At 56.3% G+C, this 23,494-nt stretch overlaps 2 protein-coding genes across 5 annotated transcripts in view; both read right to left on the minus strand.

Moving 5' to 3' along the window:
* Positions 1-17,622: 17,622 nt before the first annotated feature.
* On the minus strand, positions 17,623-20,314 carry LOC123852293 (small ribosomal subunit protein bS18m-like). The gene is made up of 2 exons (XM_045886301.3): positions 18,985-20,314; positions 17,623-18,702 (listed from the first exon to the last, which is right to left on the minus strand). The coding sequence occupies exons 1-2, from the start codon at positions 19,153-19,155 to the stop codon at positions 18,508-18,510; spliced, it is 366 nt and encodes a 121-aa protein (XP_045742257.1). The 5' UTR covers positions 19,156-20,314; the 3' UTR covers positions 17,623-18,507.
* Positions 20,315-20,441: 127 nt separating this feature from the next.
* NFATC1 (nuclear factor of activated T cells 1) overlaps positions 20,442-23,494 on the minus strand; it is a 110,560-nt gene continuing 107,507 nt past the window's right edge. For all 4 annotated transcript variants that reach the window (XM_045886520.3, XM_045886521.3, XM_045886522.3 and 1 more), the window contains one exon: positions 20,442-22,179. In XM_045886520.3, the coding sequence (XP_045742476.2) occupies positions 22,130-22,179 (50 nt within the window). In that variant the 3' untranslated portion in view covers positions 20,442-22,129. The remainder of the gene's footprint in view (positions 22,180-23,494) is intronic.

Here is a 23,494-nt window from a genome sequence, read left to right on the forward strand (position 1 = left end):
AGATCCGCCAGCGTTATCCCACAGGGCTGGAGGTCAACGGCCTCAGTGGGACCCTCACCTACTACTCTCTGCTTGTTTTCCTTGTGATGCTGAGGTCCGGCAGGATGTGGGGCCAGCCCTCCCTGCAGGTGGAGCTGGCCCGGGAGACAGGCAAGGCCGCTGAACTTCCCCATGGAGCGAGGCCCAGGAGAGAGAGCACCTGCTCGGCAGCCAGGCCCCAGCGTGAGCGGGGTCACAACCTGTGAGCCAGCTGCCGAGGACCCAAACCAGGCCAGGCTGGTCTGCACACCCTGGGATCTGCCTGCATAGACCCCATCTCTGTGCCTCCCTGAGCCAGGCCATGAGACTCATCAAGGAGATGGAGACCCCTGGCCATGCTCCCATGACAGCTGGGCCACCTAGGAGCTGTCCCAGCCCAGGGCCCTGGGCCTCTGCCTGAGCCTCTCCCTGCAGCCACACGACCTCTCCCAGGCCATGGAAGCAATAGAACTTTGTTTGTAGCAAGAAAGGAGGAGGGGGGGAGGGGAGAAGAGGGGGAGGAGGGGAGAGGGGAGGGGGAGGAGGGGGAGGAGGGGAGGGGGAGGAGGAGGAAGAAAGGGGAGGGGGAGGGGGAGGGGGAGGGGGAAGAGAAGGGAGGGGAGGGGGATGAGGGAGGGGAGAGGAGGAGGAGGAGGAAGGGGAAGAGGAGGGGGATAAGGGAGGGGGAGGGGAGGGGGAGGAGGGGAGGAGGAAGAGGGGAGGGGAGGAGGAGGAGGGAAGAGGAGGGGAGGGAGGGGGAAGGGGGAGGAGGAGGAGGAGGGGAGGGGGAGGAGGAAGAGGAAGGAGGGGGAGGGGAGGGAGGGGAAGGAGAGGAGGGGAGAGGGGAGGAAGAGGAGGAGGAGGGGGGAGGGAGGGGAGTAGGGAGGAAGAAGAAGGAGGAGGGGGAAGTGGGAGGACAAGGGGGTAGAGAGGGAGGAGCAGGGGGAGAAGGGATGGGAGGGAGGAGGGAAGGACACTTGCCTGGGGTGGAGGGGTGAGGGGAGACAGGACTCTGGTGTGGAAGCACCGCCCCCCCATGTAATCGCAACTCAAGGCGACCTCAAAGCCGGCGGGCTGGCTGGTGCAGAGGTGAGGGGGTAGGATTCAGGGAATCGATCAGGAGCGCTTCCTGCCCACTACTCCGCATTTGGGAGGGTAAACAAGGCGTGGCTCAGGAGCAAACCCTGGTCCTGGTCCAGGCGTCTCCGTGCCCCTCACCGGGGTTGTGTGAGGCCCCTTGGGACGTGCGTCTGGGGGAGGGTGGTCCTGGCAGAGCTGGACCAAACAGGAGGCCCCCTGAGGGTAACCTCATCTCCTCCCACATGCCCGGACACCTGGGTGCCCACCTGGCCGGCTGCCGGGGGCTCAGAAGTTACCACCTGCTGATTCGGCTTGGCTCTTTCTGGGGCTTTTGAGGCCAAACTACGACACGTGAAACTGAGGCAAGAAACAGCTTCGTTCTGTTTTGGGTCATCCCGACGCTGGTGCCAACGGCCGGCCCGCCTTCCTCATCCAGCCAGGAGGCGGCTTATGCCGTGCGTTCGCGTGAGGGAATCTAACAGGATCTGGAGACTCATGGGCGTGAATCAGCAGTTGGATGGGAGCTGGTATTCCTACAGCGCCCCTGGAATTGCGCTAACCTCAAAGCCAGGTTTCAGGCATCCGGGACGGTCCTGATGTCCCCCCGGCCGCTCGCAAAGGCTTCCAGTCCATCGTCAGCCCACGTGTCTTCGTCTGACTGCCGGGTGGTGGCTCCCGGAGCAAGAGGTTTGGGGGGTCTAGGCTCGTCACCGACTGAGTCCACGGCAGCGGGAACGGGGCGCCAGGCCACGGACAGAGAGGGACGAGAGGGGGCTGGGGAAATGAGTGCTCACTCATGTCCTGTTCAGGCACAGACCTGCAGGGGTCCGGACGTCAGGCCTCGTCACCGTGAGTGGTGGGGGGTGAACCGTTACTGCCAGCTAACGTGGAGTGCTGTGGTCTCACGGCCCACGGCCACGGCCGGGCTGGGCTGAGCCCAGGTCCCCTGGGAGCATGTGCTGCAGAGGGTCAGCCTGTTTTCAGCTCTGCACCCACATTCCCACATGTGGGGGGTCTGCCTGTTCATTCAGCATTCAAGGACACTGGCTGGGTTGTTTGACGCGGTATCGAGCCCGCCCGCACCACAGAAGGCCAAGATCCGTGGGGTAGCCTCACGTGCTCTTGGCACCCCCATGGGGAGCCTGGGTCAGGCTGGGCCCCCAGGGCTGGGCTGGTGTGGGATGCAGACTGGTGACTCAGGGGATGCTGCCCTCTGCCATGTGTCACCTGGGCTCAAGCTGTCTCCCCAGGTGTGACCGGCCGAAACTCAGCACCCCCACCAGCAGCAACAGTGGCTTGCTTTACCTAACCTGAAGTTTGCAAGATGAAAGGCTAAATGGCCTTTGGCAAAATCTACCCAGAATTTCCATGTCTCTCTCCCACTTCCCAGGTGTTGCTGGGAGTGCTCCACGAGGAGCTCCTCCACGAACCCTTGAGAGTCTGGCCTGAGGGGCGGGCCCGCTGCAGCCCCTTCCCATGCTCGCCCCACCCTGGCCACGGTCCTTAGCGGCCGGCCTTGGACGAAGCAGGATGGCAGGGCAGCCTCGCCTGGACACACACGTGTGAGGAGAGGGTATGCCAACACCAGCTCCTCGCCTCGTGGGCCAAGGAGCACATTCCTCCCCGGCTGAGTCATGGGCACTGCTCTCCGGAGCCTCACGATCTGCGTGCGGTGCCCGGGGAGCTCTGGGGACACCAGCTCATTCCTCAGAGGCAGGGGCAGTGTGGCCCAGGGGATGCCGGGAACGTGCCACTGTCTGGACGTGGAGCGACCCACCCGCGCAGCACGGGAAGGTGGTCTTGGTGACGGAAGCCCAACCGCCCGGAAAAAAGCCACCTTCTCTTCAGGCTTTTCCATTCTTGTTCTTGGTGAGCCAACGAAGGGAAGCCCGTCCTGCGCGGCCCGGGAAGGCGGGCCAGGCTGGCTCCTCGGACTTTCAGGGAGGGACGTGGGAGAGCAGACCGGTAGGGGCTGCCGGACGCCTCGGGCCACATCCCCCGGGGAGGCGCACAGGGGTTGAAAACACAACTTGGGCCTCCTGGACGTGCTGGCCCCACCCACAGAGCCAGGGGTTTGCTGGGTCACTGCAGCAAGCGCATGGAATTGCTCCTTCACCCCCAGTGTGAGCGAGCGGGCTCTGCCCCTGTGTGTACCTGCCCCTGGGGGGGCGCACGTGGGCCCAGATGCCCAGGCTGCACAGAGGTGGTGGGGACCCACCCAAGGCGGCCAGCAGCCAGCATGTGTTTCTGCACTTTTTGAGAGAAGTCCTGTCTCACTAGTCACTTTTCTTAGATCAGATGAGATTTAAAGGAAGATCATGTTACAGAATAAACTCATGTTCGATCGTCTTCTGTTTAAACCAGACTAGCTTCAGTCTGCTTTGTGGTAAAAAGCTCCATGGATAGCAACAAGGACAGAAAGGAAGGAGGGTGGAGGGAAGGACTGAACCCAGGGGGCACTGGGTCCCAGGGCAGGAGAAGGAGTGAAACCCACCACACAGGTCAAATCCAACCAGGGAGATGGATGGGAGGGCCCGCCAGGAGCGTGCACCTGATTGACTGGCCATCAGCCTGGGGAGAAAACCTAGCAGGCCAACCTCAGACCCCTGTCAGGGGTCGAACTGCATCACCCCAAAATGCACGTGCTGTAGTCTCACCCCAGGACCTCAGAATGTGCCCTTACTTGAGATCGGGGTTATTGCAGTTGCGATTAGTGAAGACGAGCCCTCGCCAGGGTTGGGGGGCCCTCATCCAGTAGGAGGGGTGTCCCTAAGGGAAGGGGAAATTTGCAGAGAGACACACACACTGTGTGTGGGAGAAGGCCATGTGACGACACAGACATGGATGGGGGTACCCCAAGGATTTCAGGCAAGCACTGGAAGCTGGGCGAGGCCTGGACCGCATTCTCCCTTGCAGCCTGGGAAGGAGCCAGCCACCCACACCTGATCTCCACGTCTGGCCTCCAGTTGGGAGCTGATAGACGTCTGCTGCCGAAGCTGCCCAGCGTGGGGACTTCGGTGCGGCATCCCCAGGACACTCACACGGCCTCCACCGAACCTCCCTCTTCCCATCCTTTCCCTATTGCCCTTCACAGTCCAGGAGGCACCTGGGCGTGGGCTAAGACAGGGAGCCCACAGGGATTGCAATCGTGCTAATTGGAATTAATTTGCCAAAGTTCCTGGGCAGGTCCCAACAGGTGGTGCTGGAAGAATAGTCAAGAAATTCAAGTGACAATCAATAGGCAAAGCAGAAGCAAAAAGGAGATGAAATGAACAATGTTCACCCCCCAAATCCGGGCAGGCATTTGGCACCTGGGACTCCTGGTGGAAGGTAGAGAGGGCCTCTTGGGCCCCGAGATCAGAGGCAGGATGCCAGGGTCAAGGAGCATTCCACGACCGTGGTTACTCAGAGCCCAGGCCAGAGCACTGGGTGGAAGCGGACTGGTGGGCTTTGCCCACGGGGAGCAGCTGAGCCCACTGTTGGAAGGAGGCAGGTGCCCGGCTGCCTCAGGACCCAGGAGCGCCAGGGCCCATCTCTGCGCCCGTGTGGCAGCCGTGTGTGGGCGTTGGCCGCCGCGAGGAGTCTACACCAGGGCCCAGGCACACCGAGCTCTTGTTAGGCCTGTCCCGACTTGCTTCTTCCTCCCTGAGACCCTCGGTGCTGCCGTGGCGCTGTTCCTCCCCAGTCTCCCTGCCACAGCCCAGCCTACAAACCCCACTAGAGAAAGGTCTACAAATGCCTTATCCCCGCTCGCCGCCTGGGGAACCCGCCCTTCCCTTCACTGGGTTGTACATGCGTCTGGCCCCCCAGCCTCTGCAGCCCACCCTCATTGTGAGCCTGCTGGCCCCCACATCCTGGCGCCTGTCGTCCCCATGTCGCCCTCCGTTCAAACCCTTCCTTCCCTCCACCCTTCCATGGGATCTGTAGGCTCCAGGCTTCGGGGTCCTGAGCCCTTGGGGCTGTGCCCCTTTGAACACACACATTTTATAAAAGGGTGCTTAGTCTGCCCGTGGACCTACAGTTCTTACGTGCTGTGTCTGGAGGCCCAGAGACATGCCTACACTCTTGGGGCCTCTGTATACAGCGAAGCTCTCCCCCACACAGGCCTAGAACTTCCCATTTCAGAATCGAAGGAACTCGTTCATAGGAAAATTCCCGGGGTGACATTTTGTAGGACCGTTTGGAGGCCTCTCTGGCCCAAGCATCATCATCCCCTGGAGCCGTTGGGCCCCTCGCGGGCCCTCAGCCCCGGCCAGTCCATCTGTGGACGGCACCGGGACTGCTTCAGGGCCCACTTCAGGGTTACTCCTAAGGTAGCTGCGGCCGATCGGGGCAAAGCCAGCAAGACCCAGGCCTGCCGTCACCGCCTCTGAGCAAAACAAAACCAGCAGCGCTTGGTAAGACCAAGTGGACGTTCCCACGAGAGCAGAGGGGACGCCGTGATCCTGCCGCCTCGAGGAAGGCTACGTGCTGACAGGCGCTGTGTCTCCCCAGCAGTGGACACGGTGCCCGGGAGGCGTCCTCGGTAAGTGTTGAGCAAACCTGTGAACCGGGGAGTCTGTGCATTCCTCTCAGTAGTTGTTTCTTCAGTGGTTTTAATTCCGAGAGGACCTTCTTGTAACTGCAGTAAGGGAAGGCAGGACAGAAGCAGGAGGGAGACCCCTCCGCCGCTGGAGCAGAGCCGCCTTCCTGCAGGAGCCCAGACTGTCCCACTTGCTAAATAAAACTGCAGCTGGCTGCCGGGGCTGGCGGGGTGCCCCTGTGCATGCTTGGGGGTACTCCAGCTGGCTCTGCAGTTGGGGTGCCACGTGGCCTCTGGCTGCCCAGGAGCTGCTGCTCTGAGGCCGGACAGCACTGCTCCCCCCGGGGTCCTCCTCCCTGCTCCGGGGTGAGCTCACGGCCGGCTGACGCACAGAGCGGGCTTCCCACGGCATGTGGAAGGCCCAGCGAGTGCCAGGCTGGAGCTCCCTGGGAGGGTCGGCTTTCTTCTTTCTCTCAAGCTCAGAGGGACACAGCCAGTGGTGACCCCCACCATTTCCTCTCCTGGAGTCCCCTTTCCTCTGAGGTTCCATCCACCATCAGAATGGCCCTGAGTGCGGGATCTCCCCTGCGCCTCTCTCTCTGGCAGCTGTGGGTGGCTCTGGTCCCGAGGATGGGCTTGAGGGGATGACTCTGAGGGGACAACTCTGAGGGGATGACCCTGAGGGGACAGGCCTGAGGGGACGATCCTGAGGGGACAGGCTTGAACTGGGACACTGCCAGAGCACTGGAAGCTCCTCCTGAGAGTGACCGCGTGGAGGGCATGAGGGAGCCTGGAGACCAGCTCTCCTTCCACAGACTCAGGAGTAGAGACACAGGCATTTCAGTGGAGTCTACACAGATGCATTTGTGCCCAAACCAAAGCCTGGCTTCCAGGTGGGGCTGCCTGGCGCTGAGCTGCCCCAACGTTGGGCCTCTCCGTTGTGACACGGGGGCTCCGTCCACTCCCTGGATCCTTCAGCTCGTGTTTGCTGAGCACCTGCTGACCGTGCGGCAGTCAGCAGGCGCGTGCAGCTCCTGTTCGCTCCTTCCCGAGGGACACACAATACATAAGGAAGTGGTGTGCAACCAACCAGCACATCGTGGTCACAAGCATGAGGAGAATGGGTCACCAGCGCTCATCACAGAGGCGTTGGGAGCAGAGCTGGGGCCACATCAGGCAAACAGCCACAGACCCCAGCTCCGTCTCTGAAAACTGTTGCCCTTGGCTGTGTGATTTTGGACATCACTTACCCTTTCTGGGCCTTCTCTCCTTGGCCCAAAGCAAAGCAACTGGACATGTGTCTCCAGAGAGTGATCCTGAGGAACAGGGCTGCCCTGGCGGGAGGAGTGTCCCTGACCCATTGAGGGGGTGGCATCTCTAGGCTGATGCCCCTCGTGTCATCTGAGTGCAGCTCGTGACAAGGTCCAGGGGAGGCCAGGAGTGTCAGGGAGGGAGAGCCTTGCTTCTTTCAATTCTTAAATCTACTATCACTGCATTTAGGCTCGAGGAACTCCTGGGGGCTTTTATTAAAGTGTTTACAGTTTAAACAGTGAGCTCTTAGACTTCAATTTTCTAAACTTATATTTGAAGCTAAACTGAGATTTGGCCTCAGGAGGTTGACGACGTAGATCATATCTCAGTGCAAGCCCTGCTGCAAGCAATGGTAAATTTGCTTTACAAACCACAACTTTTTTGCTAAAAAAGTACTGCTCACCCACCAAGACAAAAGATGGGAAGCAACACACCCTTATTTCATGAACAAAGCAAGCACTGATGGGTCTAGTTAGGGCACGCTGAGTGCAGAGCGTCCCAGAGAGCACGTCACCGTCCTATCAACACCTGGCCACCAACCTCAGCCAAGCACTTGCTGTTGATGTGTTTTTGTCGAGCCCCCAGGCCCAGGACTCTGTGGGGTAGGGGTCTGTCCTCACACCCAGCTCCCACCATTTGGCCCAAAGCGCCCTGACCCCAGATTCCCCTTTTTCCACCAATGGCTTCAGGTCAATCTGGCTTTCACCTCGAGCACTGCTGCTTCCCCAACTCCCAAGGTGTGTCCCTGGCACAGAGCCCCAGCGCACTGGGGACCAGTTACCAATGGAAGTCGCCCTGGACATGTGGCTTCGACAACGTGAGCTCTTCTGTCAGGAAAGTCTTTGACTCTAAGGGCACAGAGAGAAGGGGTCGACTTTGGATGACGGAAAACAGCACTTCTTTGACAAAAATGAGTCACCTTGAAGACCTAAAACTGAGGTTTAAGACCCGCTAGACGGCAGTGAGGCTGGTGAGCCCGGAGGAGCGCAAGCAGGGTGTGTCTTTGAAACACCAGAGATACAAATGGTTACATTGTAGCGGCCCCCCAAAGCCCCACTGACTGCTCTCTATCTGCAAATTCTACGCAGGGTTTCAAAGGGTGGCGAATGGAGGAAGAAGAAGGACGCGTATGGAGCCATCTGTCCCTGACTGCGGTTGGCGACCCCCTGCGCGTGCGCCCGCTCCCGCCGCTGATCTGTGAGCGGGAGAGGCCGTCCCGCACCATTCCCTCATTGGCACGCTCTCCTGCACTTCTTGGTGCTCTCAAGGACAGGACCCAGTGCCCATTTTCTTCTGTAATAATACCTTCCCACCCCGGCCCCAGTTCTGCACTCAGACCCCACCCGGGACTCAGCCCAAGTCTGAGCAGGGACACCAGATGTGACCATTCTGTCTGCTCAGCCGATGCCCCAGGGACCTCTAAACCCCTCCGTGCAGTCATCTTGGTCCAGCTCCAGGCCCTGGGCTACGGAGCCAGGCTCCCAGCCATGGGTGATGATTTCTTTATTGAAGGAGGAGGAGGGGTCCTGCAGGGGAACAAAACCAGACTTTCCTCCTGGAGCCGATGGGTTCTCCACACAAACACAGATGCTTCTAATGAGAATGTCCTCTAACCCCGGCTCAGCTTGTGACCTGCGGCTGACCGTTGTCCACAACCAGACTGCCTCCTGCTCTGGGGTCCAAACCTGACTCTTAGCTCACCTCTCCGCCGGCTGCCTTCTCACTGCCAACACCCCCTGGGCCTGCTCTCTGCAGCCAGGCGTCCCCCAGGTCCACCCTGTTAGCCTGGGTGTGGCTCCTTCACGGCAGCAACCCTGCTCAGTCAGCGAGACCACAGGTCCAGTGCTGCCAGGAGCAGACCCCCACTCCTCACTGAAGAAACGCTGGCCTGCGATTTCACCACAACACATCAAAGCATAGTCCAGAAATGTTTCGTTATTGGAGTAATCAGGAAATAGATGATCTGGTCAATGGGTTTCTGGGTTAGTGGAGTTTAAAACTGTCGTTGGAGGTTTTCCCCCAGTGTGTCCCTGGACTGCCATCTTCAGACTTGCTGCCATATTATCCTACCTCACAAACCCCCGTCAAACCCCCCAAAAGACACAGCAGGGCCTTCCCCAGCTCAGAGATACGACTATGGCCATTTTTTATTTTACAAAAACAAATCGGCACATTTCAGATTTGCAGGCTCAGTGGAGCTGCTCCTATCTCTGTGAATTACAGGGAAACCTTACTCAGCTCAGTCCCTGGGCACAGGGAAGCTGAAGTTTGTTGGAGAATAGCCGATTGATGGTACAGATTGCCGTATGGGGAGACGGCCTGAGCAGACAGCGGGTGAAAGTGTGCTTGGAGAGAAAAGGCTCTATCTCTCCTCCAAGGTGGGGCGGTGGGCTCCTTTGCTGGGAGCCCAGGGCAGAGGCAGAGCCCGGCCTGCCTCTTTAGGAGCCATGAAGTGGTGAGCGGAAGGGGGCGAGGTTGCAAGGCTGACGTCAGAAGGATTAGAACCACCTGCTCGATGATGTTAGAAGACAGCTTGTAGAGGGCCCCGTCCACCCTCCCCACCCACAGGAGGGACCCTCAGGGGACAGGGGGTCATGACCACATGGGCAGAGGAGCCAAGGTCCAGACCACCCCATGCAGGACATGACCTACCCTTCACATTGTCCCTTCTTCCGAACCTTTCTCCGGGAGCCCCTGGCCCAAGGGAGCCCTCTCTGCTTTAGCCATCAGGCCGCCCTCCACCTGCCCCAACCCAAGGCAGGGGAAGGCAGGGGGCTGACCTCCCCTGTTCAGGCTGGCTGGGCTCCCACCTGCCTCTCTGAGGAGGAGTCACCTGGGAAAGAGCCCATGGGGGCTGACAGGCCAAGGCCCTGCCCACAGCTGCTTAGAGCCGACTGGCAGGCTTCAGCTTCAGGACTGAGCGAGGGTCTGCCCTCCCTCACCTGTGAGACATGTCAGTGCCGCAACTGCTTATCAAGTGTCTTCTGGAGGCTGGCCTGGCAGGGCAGGGCATAGGATGTGGAGCGGGTTGGTCAGGGCCGGGGCCCGCCAGGCACCCTGCCACCTAACCCTAAGCCCAGTCCGGGGACGTGACAAGCTGGCGGCAGATCTGACTCGGGGTGGTCACAGGCCCCGGGGGTGCTCGAGGCAGAAAAGTAACCAGGGCATGGGCAAGTGGGCGGGGTGTAAGGAAGGCTCCCCAAGTCTCTCTTCAGAAGACTGCCAAGCCCCACAGAAGGGCCGCCCCCACTGCAGGGCACAGCGTCCAGCATGCCCACCTCAGTGTGTCAGGCTTGGGGCCCAAGCACAAACACAGCGTCTGGGTTGCTGTGAATGACAAACAGGAAAACACAGAGAAATTAGGAAATGAAGTACCACAGCTGGTACCTCAGGTTACAAACCTCAGGTGCGGTCTACTATGGGGCTTCGGTCTATTCAGCTCCTGCTCATGGCACCCATGCCCCCGTGGGCAGCATGAGGGAGTCGCCCAGAGGGCCGCCCCTCTCCTGAGGGCCTGCCATCCAGACCTCTAGTCTTGTGGAAGCCCCAGGCAGGGCGGCTAGGTCTCCACCTCCTGCTTTGCTCTGGCTCCAGGAGTAATAGGAAATCCAAGCTGAGGGGACGCTGCCCATCCATCACCAGCATCCAGGATGGGAGGGTGGCCTGGCTGAGGGCACCTGATGAAGACACGAGGGGAGAAAGAGCCAGGCCTGCGGGGCCAGCTGCCCTCGGTTGGGATTCGTATCTACCTGGAAATGACAACCAGCAGACACAAGGAAACCTAAATCTCGCTGCCACAGGAAGGCAGCAGGACGGGGCCTGAGAGAGGGTGAGGTGTGGAGGGTGAGAGCAAGCTCTAGGGACCCCTATGGGGGCAGCCTATGGGGACAGGGAAAGGAAGGTGGGCTTCCTGAAACAGCCAAGCCCAGACCCTTCACCCCAGGCTGTCCCGGGTCCCTCCCCCTCCACTGCTCAGCTCTTCCTGCCAGATATTCAGTGCTGTCTCAGTTTACTGACTGTGACTTAGGCAGAGCCTGAATTAATTAAATCAATGGAGCTGCTCTCAGGGCCTGCCTGCCCCAACCCTGTGAGCCATAGCCTTACTGGGCTGTAACACACTCTGCTGTAGAATGATGACAGAATCTCAGCATCAGCTGTGTGGGGACATGTCAGTGAGGAAACATATGCAAAACATGTCAACTCAGTGGGAATGGATGGATGGAGAGATGGGTGAGTGGACAGATGGATGATGAGTGGATGGGTAGGTGGATGGATGGATGGATATACGGATGGTTAGGTGGGTGGATGAGTGGAGAGTGGAAGGATGGATAGATGGATAGTGGATGGGTGGATGGATGGGTGAATGGGTAGGTAACTGGATGGATGGATGGGAGAATGGATGGATGGATGGATGGATAGGAGGATGGATGCATGGCTGGCTGGCTGGCTGGCTGGATGGATGGATAGATGGATGGATGGATGGATAAATGGATGGGTGGATGGATAGGTGAATGGGTAGATAAGTGGATGGATGGATGGATGGATGGATAAATGGATGGAAGGATGGGTGTGTGGATGGATGGATGGTTGGATGGATGGATGGATGGATGGATGGGAGGATGGATGCATGGATGAATGGATGGATGGATAGATGGATGGATGGGAGGATGGATGGATGGATGGGAGAATGGATGGATAAATGGATGGGTGGATGGATGGGTGAATGGGTAGATAAGTGGATGGATGGCTGGATAGATGGATGGATGGATGGATGGATGGATGGATGGATGGATAGATATGTGGATGGATGGAAGGATGGGTGTGTGGATGGATAGATAGATGGATGGATGGATGGATGGGTGGATAGGTGGATGGGTGAGTGGATGGATGAGTGAGTGGATGGGTATGTGGATGGATGGATGAACGGGTGGATGGATAAGTGGAAGGATAGATGGATGGGTGGGAGGATGGGTGTGTGGATGGATGGATGAACGGTACATGAATCAGTGAATGAAGGTCAGGTTCTCTCTTCAAAGCATGAGCACAATGAGAAAACTCTGTAACCTTACAAGTTACCTCTAAGATACGCCCTCCCCCCCAACCCAGTCTCAGTAACTTCATCTATAGATTGGGTTTGGACTTGCCTTGTTTTCCCCACAGGATGGCTTTGAGAGTCAAATAAGGAACAGCACAATTGAAAAATACTTTGACAACCATAGTTGAACTATGTTCATGAGCTTTGTGTGATTATCGTCTAGATTAAGTGGAATCTAAATTAGTGAAAATTTTGGGTTAGGGGGTATACTTCTTAAAAAATGTTTTATTCCTTTCAAGTACATGTAGTTACAGGGACTAATTGCTAATAGTATATTTCCAAGTTGAAGTCCTGCTGGGCCTGCTTCAGTGAATAGGAAAAAAGTCTCGTAATTAGTAGCCTTATTTGCCTGCAAACAATGAACGTCCCTAACGTCCTTCAAACTGTTGTGTAGGACTAGCACTTACATCTTACTTTAAGTGATTAAATTGCCTGGCAAACCCCTTTCTCACTAAAAAGTTGAAAAGTGAACTTGAACCAGCCAAATATGATTAATGTCCAGTCATCCCACATTCTAAATTAAGGTAGTCTTGGTTAGTATGTTTTTCAGGTACAGTCCATGAAAACACAGAAGGTAGAAACATCCTCAAAATTCAGCAGCCTTCCTTCTCTGGCTATAAAGCTCACAGTTCACTGTTGGCTTCTGGGTTTGTGTTTTTAGGGTGAGATGGTTAATGGCTGTCCCGAGGGAGCAGCTTGACCTTCGAGAGGCTGTGGGGTGAGCCTAGTGAGCACCTGTGGTGCGGGGAGGGGGGCGCTCAGCATGGACAATCCCGCCAGTGGCGATGTGATGTCAAAGCCATGAGGGAAATGTTCCTGCACCACCTGAACACAGACACATTTCTGCTTCTCTGTTGCTTTTACAAAAACCATGAAAACCTGTTTCTTCCTTGGGATACTTTTGTTCTTCAGGTAAAAAGCATATTTGGCAGCTAGAGCTGCTTTTCAGCCTCTGTTTGATGCTTTCCTTTCCGATTAAAATTACGTGGGGCCCCAAGGCATATCTCATAATCACAAGCCACTCTCTTGGCTAGACATGCTGTTTTTGTGTGAATAGCATCATTGTTGTGTGGTCCCAAATGCAGGGAACGTGGAAGATGGGCTACGGCCCCAACGACAACATGCCGGAGAAGCTGTGAAGAATCAAGCACCACAACTTCTGTGCTCGGCCGCGGCGGACTAGCAGGGACCAGACTTACCCTCTCACCCAAACAAGCAAAAAATGGGGAAAATCTATGAAACGCGTTATACATTCCACCTCAGGCGACGAGGGAGAGAGACCCCTAGACGGGGACAGAGACAAGGTGGGCTGGCAGGTTGTGGTGTGGGTGCAGGTGGCAGAGGAGAGAGCCGCCCGGAGGGAGGGCGCGGACAGCTGCAGAGCGTGAGTGCTGGTCAGCGCGCCCACGGGAGGCATTCCCCAAGGCCTGGCAGGGAGCCTTCCCGGACAATTCGAGGGGCAATACTGGGCCTCACACAGGACTCCCAGAACAGAAAGGTGCGCAGTTCACAGAAAACCAGGCAGTGTGCTCAGAAGCGTTTTGCCTTAATAGCAGGAAAGATTAGCCCAAGACTAAAGGCTGTTCTGGTCCTACCTAACAAAGCTCACGAGTTTCAGTTCTCCCCAAATTGGCATAGAGGTTTAATACGATCTCTGTAACACCCAACATGGCTTCTTGGAGACGTAGACAAGTTTATTGTAAAATGTACATGGGAAGACACAGGACCTTGGATAGCTATGGCAATTCTGGAAAAGGACACGGTGGGAGAAATTGCTCAGTGGGATTTTGAGACTTATAGGAGTGCAGACAGTGGGGGGTTCAAGGGGAGGCCTGACCCGCAGATCGGGGAAAACAAGACAGAGCCCAGATATAGACCCACACCAATATGTTCAAAAAACAAATATGTCTTTTCCACAAATCGGGTGTGTGAGGGGAAAATGAAGCTCAATTTCACACCTTATACAGAAAATTAACTCAAAAGGGATCATGGACTTACATGTAAAACACAAAACTATAAAATTTCTAGGACAGAACACAGAAGGAAGTCTTAGGGCCGAGGCTTGAACCCATCAAAGGAAATGCTGACCAACTGCGCCTCAGCTAAAAATTAAACAGTTTTCCTCTCCTAACGATCTCTAAGAAGACAAGCTCCTGACTGGGAGAAACTATTTGCAAACCACAGATCTGACAAAGGGCTTGCATATAGAGTGCATAAAGTCAAAGAAAACAAAACAAAAACAAAAGCAGTCCCATTAGAAAATGGGCAAAGACACGAAGGGACATTTCACTGAGGAGGCCTGCACAGATGGCAGCTAAGGGCTTACATGCCGGACGCTGGTAGCCCCCGGGGAGCGTGCATTTAAACCGACCCGAGGGGCTGAAGTACCACTGCTTGGCTCGCGGCTTGCTAGAGGGAGCCGTAAATGATAGGGCGACTCAGGAGAGTATTCGGGCAGCTCTACACACGAAGCATGCACTCGGCCTAGGACCCAGCATTTGCTCCCTTGGTCCTTTATCCCGGGAAATGAAACCTTCACCCAAACCCACGCTGAAAACGCGCGTGTGCAACGTCCAGGTGGCTTCAGTCAGAGCAGCCAGAGCCCCAGGGAAACGCCCAGGTGCCCGCCCCTGGGTGAGCATTTGGACAGCCACGCTCCTCCTGTACGGAATCCTACTCAGCGATGAAGAGGGACGGACTGCTGACACGCACAACAACTTGCGGAGCGACAAAAGCCATCTCAAAAGGTAACACACTGCACGATTCCACCGACAAGAAGTAACAAGGCTGTAGCTACGGGGAGCAAACGAGTGGCCGTGGGGGCAGGAAGGGTGCCGGCGTGGCCAGAGCCGTGAGGCCGACGGAGCTGGCTGTCCTTGGTCTTGGTGGCTACAGGAACCTGCAGGTGAGGCAAGACTGCCCGGGACCGCACGGGCACACACACACACTCACACGCGTGCGCACCTGTCAAACCCATGAAGTCTGAGTAAGTTCTCTATGTTGTACCAATGCCAGTTTCCTGTTTTGGGGAGAAATGTGAAAATCCAGTGGGACCTCTTTGTACATTTTTTGGGCAGTTTCTTGGGAATCTGTAATTATTTTAAAATAAAGTTAAAAAAAAACCAGACAAAATAAAGAGTGGCGCTGCACGTGGCCATCATTACCAGCTGGACCACTGGTGCTAGTCCCCTTGATCAGGAGTGTTGAATTCACCCCCTTTTCCACGTGACACGAGGAACACCAATCATGTCTCCAGCTGGAATAGGCTCTGCCGTGGGGACACGAGGAGGGACGGCGCACGTCTGAGTCCAGGGGCAGTTTCAGGCGTACAGACCCCTCTTCTTTCCTCCTCACACGGTGGCCGCCTCTCACCACGTGGGCTCCTGTAATCACCTCCGAGCACAGTCACGCTGGGGTTGGGGTTTCAAGGCAGGGGTTCTGGGGGACCCACACATACGATCCATAACAGATGCCAAGAGAACATCAGCCCTGGAACAGAATTCCTGTCCTTGAAGTGTCCTGTCAGGACATAGTGCCCAGTGAGACGTGCCCGACATTTACACCTTAGGAGGTGAGGGGCCGCGGGTGGGGCAGGAAAAGCCTCCGTCTAGGACGAGGACCGGCTGGGCACGGGGGGAGGTGCAGAGAAAGCCTCCCGAGCCTGTGTGGTGGAGGGCAGGGCCAAGGTCTCCGTGGGGGGGGTCACCCCAGCCATGTCTCCTCTCCCCAGCCACACCTGCTTGGGCCCCAAATCTGACCCCTTTCACTTTCACCAAAACCTTCCCGATTAGTGTGACCTGGATTCTTCTTATTTCACTATTAGTGTTTGTGAATTCATGATTATTAGTTTCCTCACAGATCTCCCTGATGTTCTAAACAAATGCCGGGGACATCTGGTCCCTGCTCCCTCTCCGTCTGTCTGTCTCCATCTGTCTGTCCTCTCTACCTCTCCCTCGCATGTCTGTGGGTCTGCGGGGACATCCGCTTGTCCCTCCTGGCCTCTCCTGAGCATCAGGTGCACCTGCCCTAGGACCTTTTCACTGGTGGTCGCCCCCGTGGGACGCTCTTGCTCAGGACAATCTCACCTCATCCAGTGCTGGCTAGACCGCCACCTTCCTGCGAGGTCTCCCCGGCCCCCGGCTCTCCGCCCCCTGTGGCTCTCCCCACCCTATCAGACTGCCCCTGGAGATTAATGGCTCTTCTCCTCAGGAGGAAGTCTACACCACACTTCTAGAACATGCCCCAAACAAAAGGAGCACTTGGTACGAGTTGTGCCTGGTCGCTGACTGCACCAAATCGAGAATCGTTTCTCTGCAGGAGGAGAAGGGGTCCCCCAAAATCACAGAGAGACTCTGTGCCCCCATGGCTTTCTGGGTGGCAGCCTGGGGTGTCCGGCCACGCTGTCCACACATGGAGGTGCAAGAAGGGGGCTGGGTCTGGCTGTCCCCGAGGGGGCTACTGTCCACACTGGCCGTGCGGGTGATTAGAGTGCAGGGAGCTGGTGGTGGACGGTGGCTTTGTTGGCCTCAGCCAGTGTTTTGGGGGCAGTCCCGGCCCCTTTCCTCCCTTAGGGCTCAGAGCTGCTGCCGTCTCCCATGGACACCAGCTCCCAGGAAAACACGAAGACTCCCTCACACCAGGGCACCAGCACCCTCCAACCACAGGCGTCACCTTTAAACGGTGGACACAGCTTCACACCACAGAAATGACTCTCTGATGGTGGAATCTGGGCCTCCCAGTGCCGCGGAGACGGACCCCAGAGCCCCCACACCAGTGGCTGGGCAGCGTGAGCGGGGAGCGTGCTTCCAGGAGCCCAACGACAACACTCACAGCTCGGTCCCTTCAGAGACAAACCACAGATGGTCTGGAAAATGCACTTCTTCCAGAGGAGACTGGGTGGAGAGTGGCGCTCTTGGTGGCTGGGGCCGACGGGCAGCGGGGACAGTCTGTGGGGCCCAGGCCAGGCTCCAGGAGGGGCAGCCCCGGCGGAGGGAAGGGCCGATGGCCGCTCCCTCCTTCCAGATGTGACTGAACCTCCCTCCAGAATGGGTCCCCATCAGCATCTCCCCCTCCTTTGGGGAAGAATGAGGGAGGTCCTGACGACTACGCCGGGGACCGCGAGCCTGCTGCAGCGCCTGCAGGAGGAGACGCTCAGCTTTGTGACATGCTGGTCACAGACACAAGGGTCCAGTGAGGAACGGCAGCTGTCGGCGGGTCACGCAGCCCAGCAAACAGCCCCTTTCCTCGCGGAAAGGTCAGGACACCGAGCGGTCCAGCGGGGAGCTCGCGGAGCCTCGCGGCAGCTGGTCGCTTCAGTTTTCACCCTGCGCTCACTTCCCGGGACACTGGTCATCTTTGCCCAGGCTGCCCCACTGTGTCCTTCCGCGTGTGTGAGGTAAAACAGCGTTGGGGCTCTGGCTGCACCCCCTGAACGGCTCAGATGCTTGCGGCCCAGCCGTGGTGGACACGCACGAGGCCAAGACCCGCGAGGCCGAGACCCGCTTTCCACTTTGGCATAAACCAGGAGTTAGTCATCTTATTCTTAACTTAATTTTTTTGGCATAAAGAATTATAGATAGGATGTTCTTCGCATATGTGATTGCAAATTAGGTTAGTGATCCAGTGTCTGTCTTAGGGAAGCCTAATTTTAAGACTGAGCACGGGAAAACCGTTCTTCCAAAGTAAGACATACAGTTCCTGAAGCACCCGACACACACGCTCCAAGCTGTGGACCCCAGTTGCCGACAGGGGCTCAGACAGAAGCCTGTCCGCGCGTGTTCCCAGAGCCAGAGGTGGAGGCGGCCGCAGACCACGCTCCGTCCACAGGCCAAAGTCGGGTTTGGCCACGAGAAGGGGTGAAGTCCTGATAAATGCTGTGATGTGCATGAATCAAGAGTGAAGGAAGCCACACACAGAGGCCACCTGCCGTACGGGTCCACCGATGGAAGTGCCCAGAACACACAGGTCCACACACACGGATCCCACAGAGCTGGCCGGGCGCTGGGGGTGGGGTGACTGCTCGGTGGGCGCAGGCTTTCGTCTGGGGCGACGAGAATCTTTAGAGCCAGACAGAGGTGGCCTCACACAGTACTCAACGTACCCCACGCCACTGAACTGTCCACCGTAAAATGGTTGATTTCATCTTATGTGAATTTAATTTTCTCAAACATGGCAGCTTCGGCGCAGCCTCTGTGTTCCGACGTGGGACGCGGTTCTGGGGAAGTATTCAGCTACAGCTGTGCAGAGACACCCTCCTGGAGACATTGTTGGTTGGCGCACTGCACAGGAATGTTGCAGGATCTGCAGAAGCGGAAAGTTCGGGGGTCCCTCCCTGAAGCAAGAGTGGGGGCATGGAGAGTTGTCCCAGCGGGGGACCCCGACCGCTCAGATCAGGGGCACCCTTGAAACGGAGAGGCTAACGTACTTGGATTTTTTTTTTTCTATTGTAAAATATGTTTATTGATGGTAAGACTCCTATAATTTATTCCCGATACTTGATGTTACAAACTTTAGGGTCTTTGAGATATGCAGGATCCTTGTATGTAACTGGCATAAACCCCATTATTTGAACTCTCTTAGTTGCATTTGTGATTTCTTTCTGTTTTTTCCCACAAAGACCTGTTACATGCCTTCCATAAATGCATCCAGTAAATGGAGAAATAAACTGGGACAAAAGCTGTGTGTTCTTATAATCTACATGTTTTCCACACAAGATACTTTTTTTTTTTTTAAAGATTTTATTTATTTGCGAGAGAGAGAATGAGAGACAGAGAGCGTAAGAGGGAGGAGGGTCAGAGGGAGAAGCAGACCCCCCGCCGAGCAGGGAGCCCGATGCGGGACTCGATCCCGGGACTCCAGGATCATGACCTGAGCCGAAGGCAGTCGCTTAACCAACTGAGCCACCCAGGTGCCCCACAGGATACATTTTTTTAAGAGGCTCCTTGTAAGGATCTTCCACCAGAATGGGCAGGTCCTCATTGCCGGCTACCTGTTTTGTGTATTTGTATTGTGAACGACTTCTCCACAGTACCACGTGAGTCCCAGGATCTGGGAGGCAGAGAGCAGCCTTTACGAAATGCGTTAACTTTTTCCTCCCTAGATCACCACAAATAGCAACCAGAGCTGCCATGGATCCTCCCGTACTTGGATTTTTATGCTTGGGCTGCACTTGGTTATGAAGAGAGATTGGATGTTTACTGGACTTGCTCCAGACCACATGGTCTCAAACTTGGGAAGGGCTGGCATCCCAGCAGCAGAGGGAGGACAAGCGATCCAGGGTCTGCCACACAGGCCCCAGGCACGGCCGCCCCCACAGCAGACAGTTCTGGGGGACGTGCCGCACGATCCCAGTCGCTGAGGGAGGCTAGTGGAGGGCACGCAAGGGGCCCCGATGCTCCAGAGCCTCGGCCAGCTTGGGTTATGCTGACCTCGATCTCAGCTCCCCAGGAGACGTTCTGGTCTACATACATCCACGCCTTGCTAGAGGTGATCCTGCAGTTATGTTTTCCTTATTACACAAAAATCAACCTAAAATAAATGAAGCTAAGTAAATGGGTATCCACAGAAGCACCGCCTCTTTGCAGAAACCACCCCTGATTTCATAGACTTATATTTTGGTTTCTGGAATATAAAATTCTGTTGTTGGGAATGGGGGGGCAGGTTTATAAAACCTCTCTTTGAAATTAAGAGCTTCCAGGATATTCTTCAGGGAGGGAAGCCCAGCTCCGGCGACCCCGCGAGCCTGCCCTCAGGAGGGGTGGACGGAGCTCCCGATGCCCTGTGTGTCTGGCAGGCTCTGGGGTTCCCAGCCCGTGATGGGCCCCACGAGTGCCCTCTCTTCTCCATGGCCCCCACCCCGCCCTGCGTCCCGAACTCCCCTCGGAGGCCCCTTGGCCACGGCTGCTCTTCCTGATGGGGCAGGCGCGTGCCAAGCACACATGCTAGGTGATGAGGATTCTTCTAGAACTTCACCTCAATCCTAGCAAAAGAAACAAGAAATCTTGCATTTTATAAAGCCCTAAAAGCAAAATATTGTTTCTGACAATTCAAAATAGTAATTGCTGGAGAACTTCTGGGTTTCATACGGTTTTAGGAACAACCGGATGCCATTATCCCCCTGAGCCTGAGGCAGCTTTGGGCGGGGAAGGGGCCAAGTCGCTTCAAGGATCAAGGAGCCCAGGTTACCCTCCGGATCAGAGTATTTGGCTCCGGAGAAGGCTCCCTGCACACAGGGCCTGGGGGAGCATTTCTGAGGTGCTGTGTTTGGAGCGTCCAGGCACGCGGCCGCGCAGCCACCTCTCCTATGGCGGGCTTCCCCATGCACGTCTGGGCAGGGGTACGAGAACCCGCGGTGGAAAATCCCTTAGAACCCAGCAGAATGTTCCACACAGGTAACGAATCACTGGCAGGCTCAGATTGTCCAGCAAAAAAATACTGCTTTATTGGGTCTATTTCCTAGCTACAAGGAGAGCGGACACAGATGCCAAACAGTTCCTTTCCATAGACAGCTTACTGAGAAGAGTTTCATGCGAGTCCTGGGGGGCTAAGTGCAGGCTAAGGTCTAGGTGGCAGGCGGGGCCGTGGCCTGTGAGGAGCCCTATGCCGTCGCTCTTCACAGCTGTGTGCAAATGCTACAAATATTTTCAGGTTTGTGTTCTTTCTGGGAGTCCAACAACGATGACACATAATTGTACAGAAGAACATTTTAAAAATAATTCTGAGGGAGGGCTTTCTCCACCATAACATCATGTTTAATTCCTGTAACTTACATCCTCCACCCGAGGGTGCAATTCAGGCATGTTCCAGGAGGGGGCATAAATTCCTAAGGCACAATTATCGGGTTAAACATGTTTAATTAAACCATGCTTTTTGGTTATGTGAAACAACAGGTCACGGCGAGTAATAACGTGTAATAAGCTGTTAATTGTACAGATGCAGGGGGAGCAGTAGAGCTTAGCTAACCTACGTGTTAACAGTAACTAATCGGGAACGAACTACAAATGCTGCGCATTAAAACATTTTTGGTAACTGTTTTCTTAGACGAACCAGAGTTGTAAGGCTTCTGTGAAGGAATAATCTTACAGCTGAACAAATATATTACACTCCTTTCGTGATGTTATTTACAGTTGCTTTCCCATCTGCTGTTTGGTAACATCTGGGCATCAAGAACGCCTCTCCTGGCTTTCTGACGAGTTCGGCCGGCGACGCCGCCCAAGACAACGCGGACCCGGAGGACAGGAGATGCACCCCCGTGGACGCAGCTGAAAAGCCAGATTTTGTCTTAGATGCGTTTTCCAGAACGGATACGGGTTATTGCTAACTCGGCAGCCCTTGCTGGGCAAAGACCGCACATCACCAACTCTGTCATTCTTTATCTGTACATAAATATGTGCCTGTAACGGTACATCCATGCAAATGCAAGATCTGTCCTGCGGCGGACAGACTTCTTTTTTTGTCCAGCAACATATCTTGTGCTATCATCTTACTTGCGCTACGTTCGAAGCCAGATTAAAAACAAAACCCTAGCATGCTACAATTAACAATCCTATGGTTTCGGTAACGCAGGGGAGGGAGCTGGTGACGCCAGAAAGGACAGAATAAAAAATCCCTAAAATGCGCTGAATAAGGCAACAGGCTGCACTTTGCAGCCCAAGGGAAGCTGATAAAAAGCAGGAAGCGCGTGTTAGGTTTTTCTCACAATGCCTAGCTTGCCAGTATTCTCCTAATTTATACAAAAGAGAAAGCCTCATGATGAAGCGTCTTTATAGCTTTTGCTCCTACAAATACCCTCCTGGTGGCAGACTCAGTGCTCCATCCTATGGCGCCCTGATGCTGGGGTCTGATTAATAAGGCACTTCCAGTCCTGAAGTCCGGGGGTGCCCCGGGGGGCCCCGCGAGAGGCGCACTCGCTTCCCTGCCCCCTTCGGTCCGTCCTCCCTGTCACAGAGCTACTTCTTTGAGCGTACGATGCAAATCTTCAGTAAGCTGGAGTTCTGACGGGCACCAGGGATGTGTTTGGTCTACTCAGAAGTCCTGTGTCGGAGCTTGACCGTCAGCGGCCAAGCCGACACCGCGCGGCTTCCGAGTGAGTTCCGTGTGGGCAGCTATGATCGGATGTTGGTGCTGGAGAGATCGTTCCGTATTATTTCATTTACTGCAAGAAAACACAATAGAAAATCCATTAGGGAAACACCGCTCTGCCCAGAATGTTTGTAAGAACCAGAAATCCCATCAGCCATGCTTTCAGCCCAATATGCTGAGTCTGTGCAAAGGGTCTCCCGGAGGGGTGGGACTCCTTCCTGCTTCCCACCACGGGCCTGGGATGTCCTGAGCCAGCAGCATGCAGCCGCCTGGGCCCGCCTGCGACAGCAGGGGCATCACCGACAAACTGACTCCTCGATCGTGGGCCCCGGGAAAGGGCGCCTGGTGCTGGTCCAGGCAGGCGATTCCACCCGAAAGACCAGCAGAGGCGCCCCGCGGGGAGGCATGTCCCTGAGGTCCAGGCTCAGAGAAGCCCCTCTTTAGTCTCGTCCTCGGACAGGCCACGGCTGAGAGGGGGGCCGACCACGGGGCGGCCGGGGCCTCCCTTTGTTTGGGGCTCTTCCTTCACTTGTGCTTCCTTGTCCGTGTCCACTATCAGCATGTGGCTTTTGGCAGCAGGAGAGGAAATGAGCGAAGCTGGCAAAGGCCATCATGAGCAGGCTGCACAACATCCCTCTCTCCACCCCCTGATCGGCCCCCAGATAGGGGACACGTCCCCACGGCCCACTTTCCTAACAGAACTGGGAGGTGGGGGACACGTGCTCACGTCACGGAACTGCCCAGGCTTCCCTTCGCCGCCCAGATAAACTCCCCGTGTTTCTGCAAAGGCCCCGGCACGTCCCAGAGCGGCTTCCTGCAGCAATTAGCTGGCACACCTGTCATCACCCCACTCCCTCCCCTAAATGCCCTTTCAACACTCCCGCTATTGTTAAGAATAACAATAATAAAATGTGGTTGGGGGAACCAGGAATCGTGTCATGGCTGCTGATAACGGAGCCCACTGGCACCAGCTTTACAGCCGGGAGCCGACGACCGAGCCCCAGGCCCACCCGCCGCCTGGCCAGGGGGCCGCCGGGGGGGAGGGTGAGTCACTGCATGCAAACAGTAGAAGTACGCAGCAGGCCGGGGTGGGCGCCAGGCCAGCCTGCCTGCAGAGGACACATCTGCCTGGGACACGGATGTGATGCACGACCCCCGGACACGCAGCCACGCCTTCTCTGAGGATGGCACTGACCTTCATGCAGAAAACACCGGGCCAGCCCAGGGACCCCTCCCAGCTCGCTGTTAATGAGGCAGTAATGAGGCCCAGGTGCTCAGACCAGCTCTCAGGATGACACCTGTCCCTGGAGTGTGCCAGGGGCAGCTCGTTAGTGGGAGGCAGTTTTTCCGTGGCACTCCGGCTGCCCAGCTTTGCCAGGCCCACTGGA

Source organism: Mirounga angustirostris, unplaced genomic scaffold, assembly GCF_029215605.1.
Source record: "Mirounga angustirostris isolate CCGP_5_RB_7025 unplaced genomic scaffold, mMirAng1.0.hap1 SCAF_14, whole genome shotgun sequence".
Taxonomy (NCBI): domain Eukaryota; kingdom Metazoa; phylum Chordata; class Mammalia; order Carnivora; family Phocidae; genus Mirounga; species Mirounga angustirostris.

Excerpts from the sequence above, each read along its gene's own strand:
- LOC123852293 (XM_045886301.3), bottom strand. The coding sequence starts at position 19,155 with ATGGCAGCTCTGGTTGCTATTTGTGGTGATCTAGGGAGGAAAAAGTTA. Across the intron at positions 18,703-18,984 it reads ATGAGGACCTGCCCATTCTG|CTTTTGTCCCAGTTTATTTC; the intron begins GTGGAAGATCCT and ends AAGAACACACAG.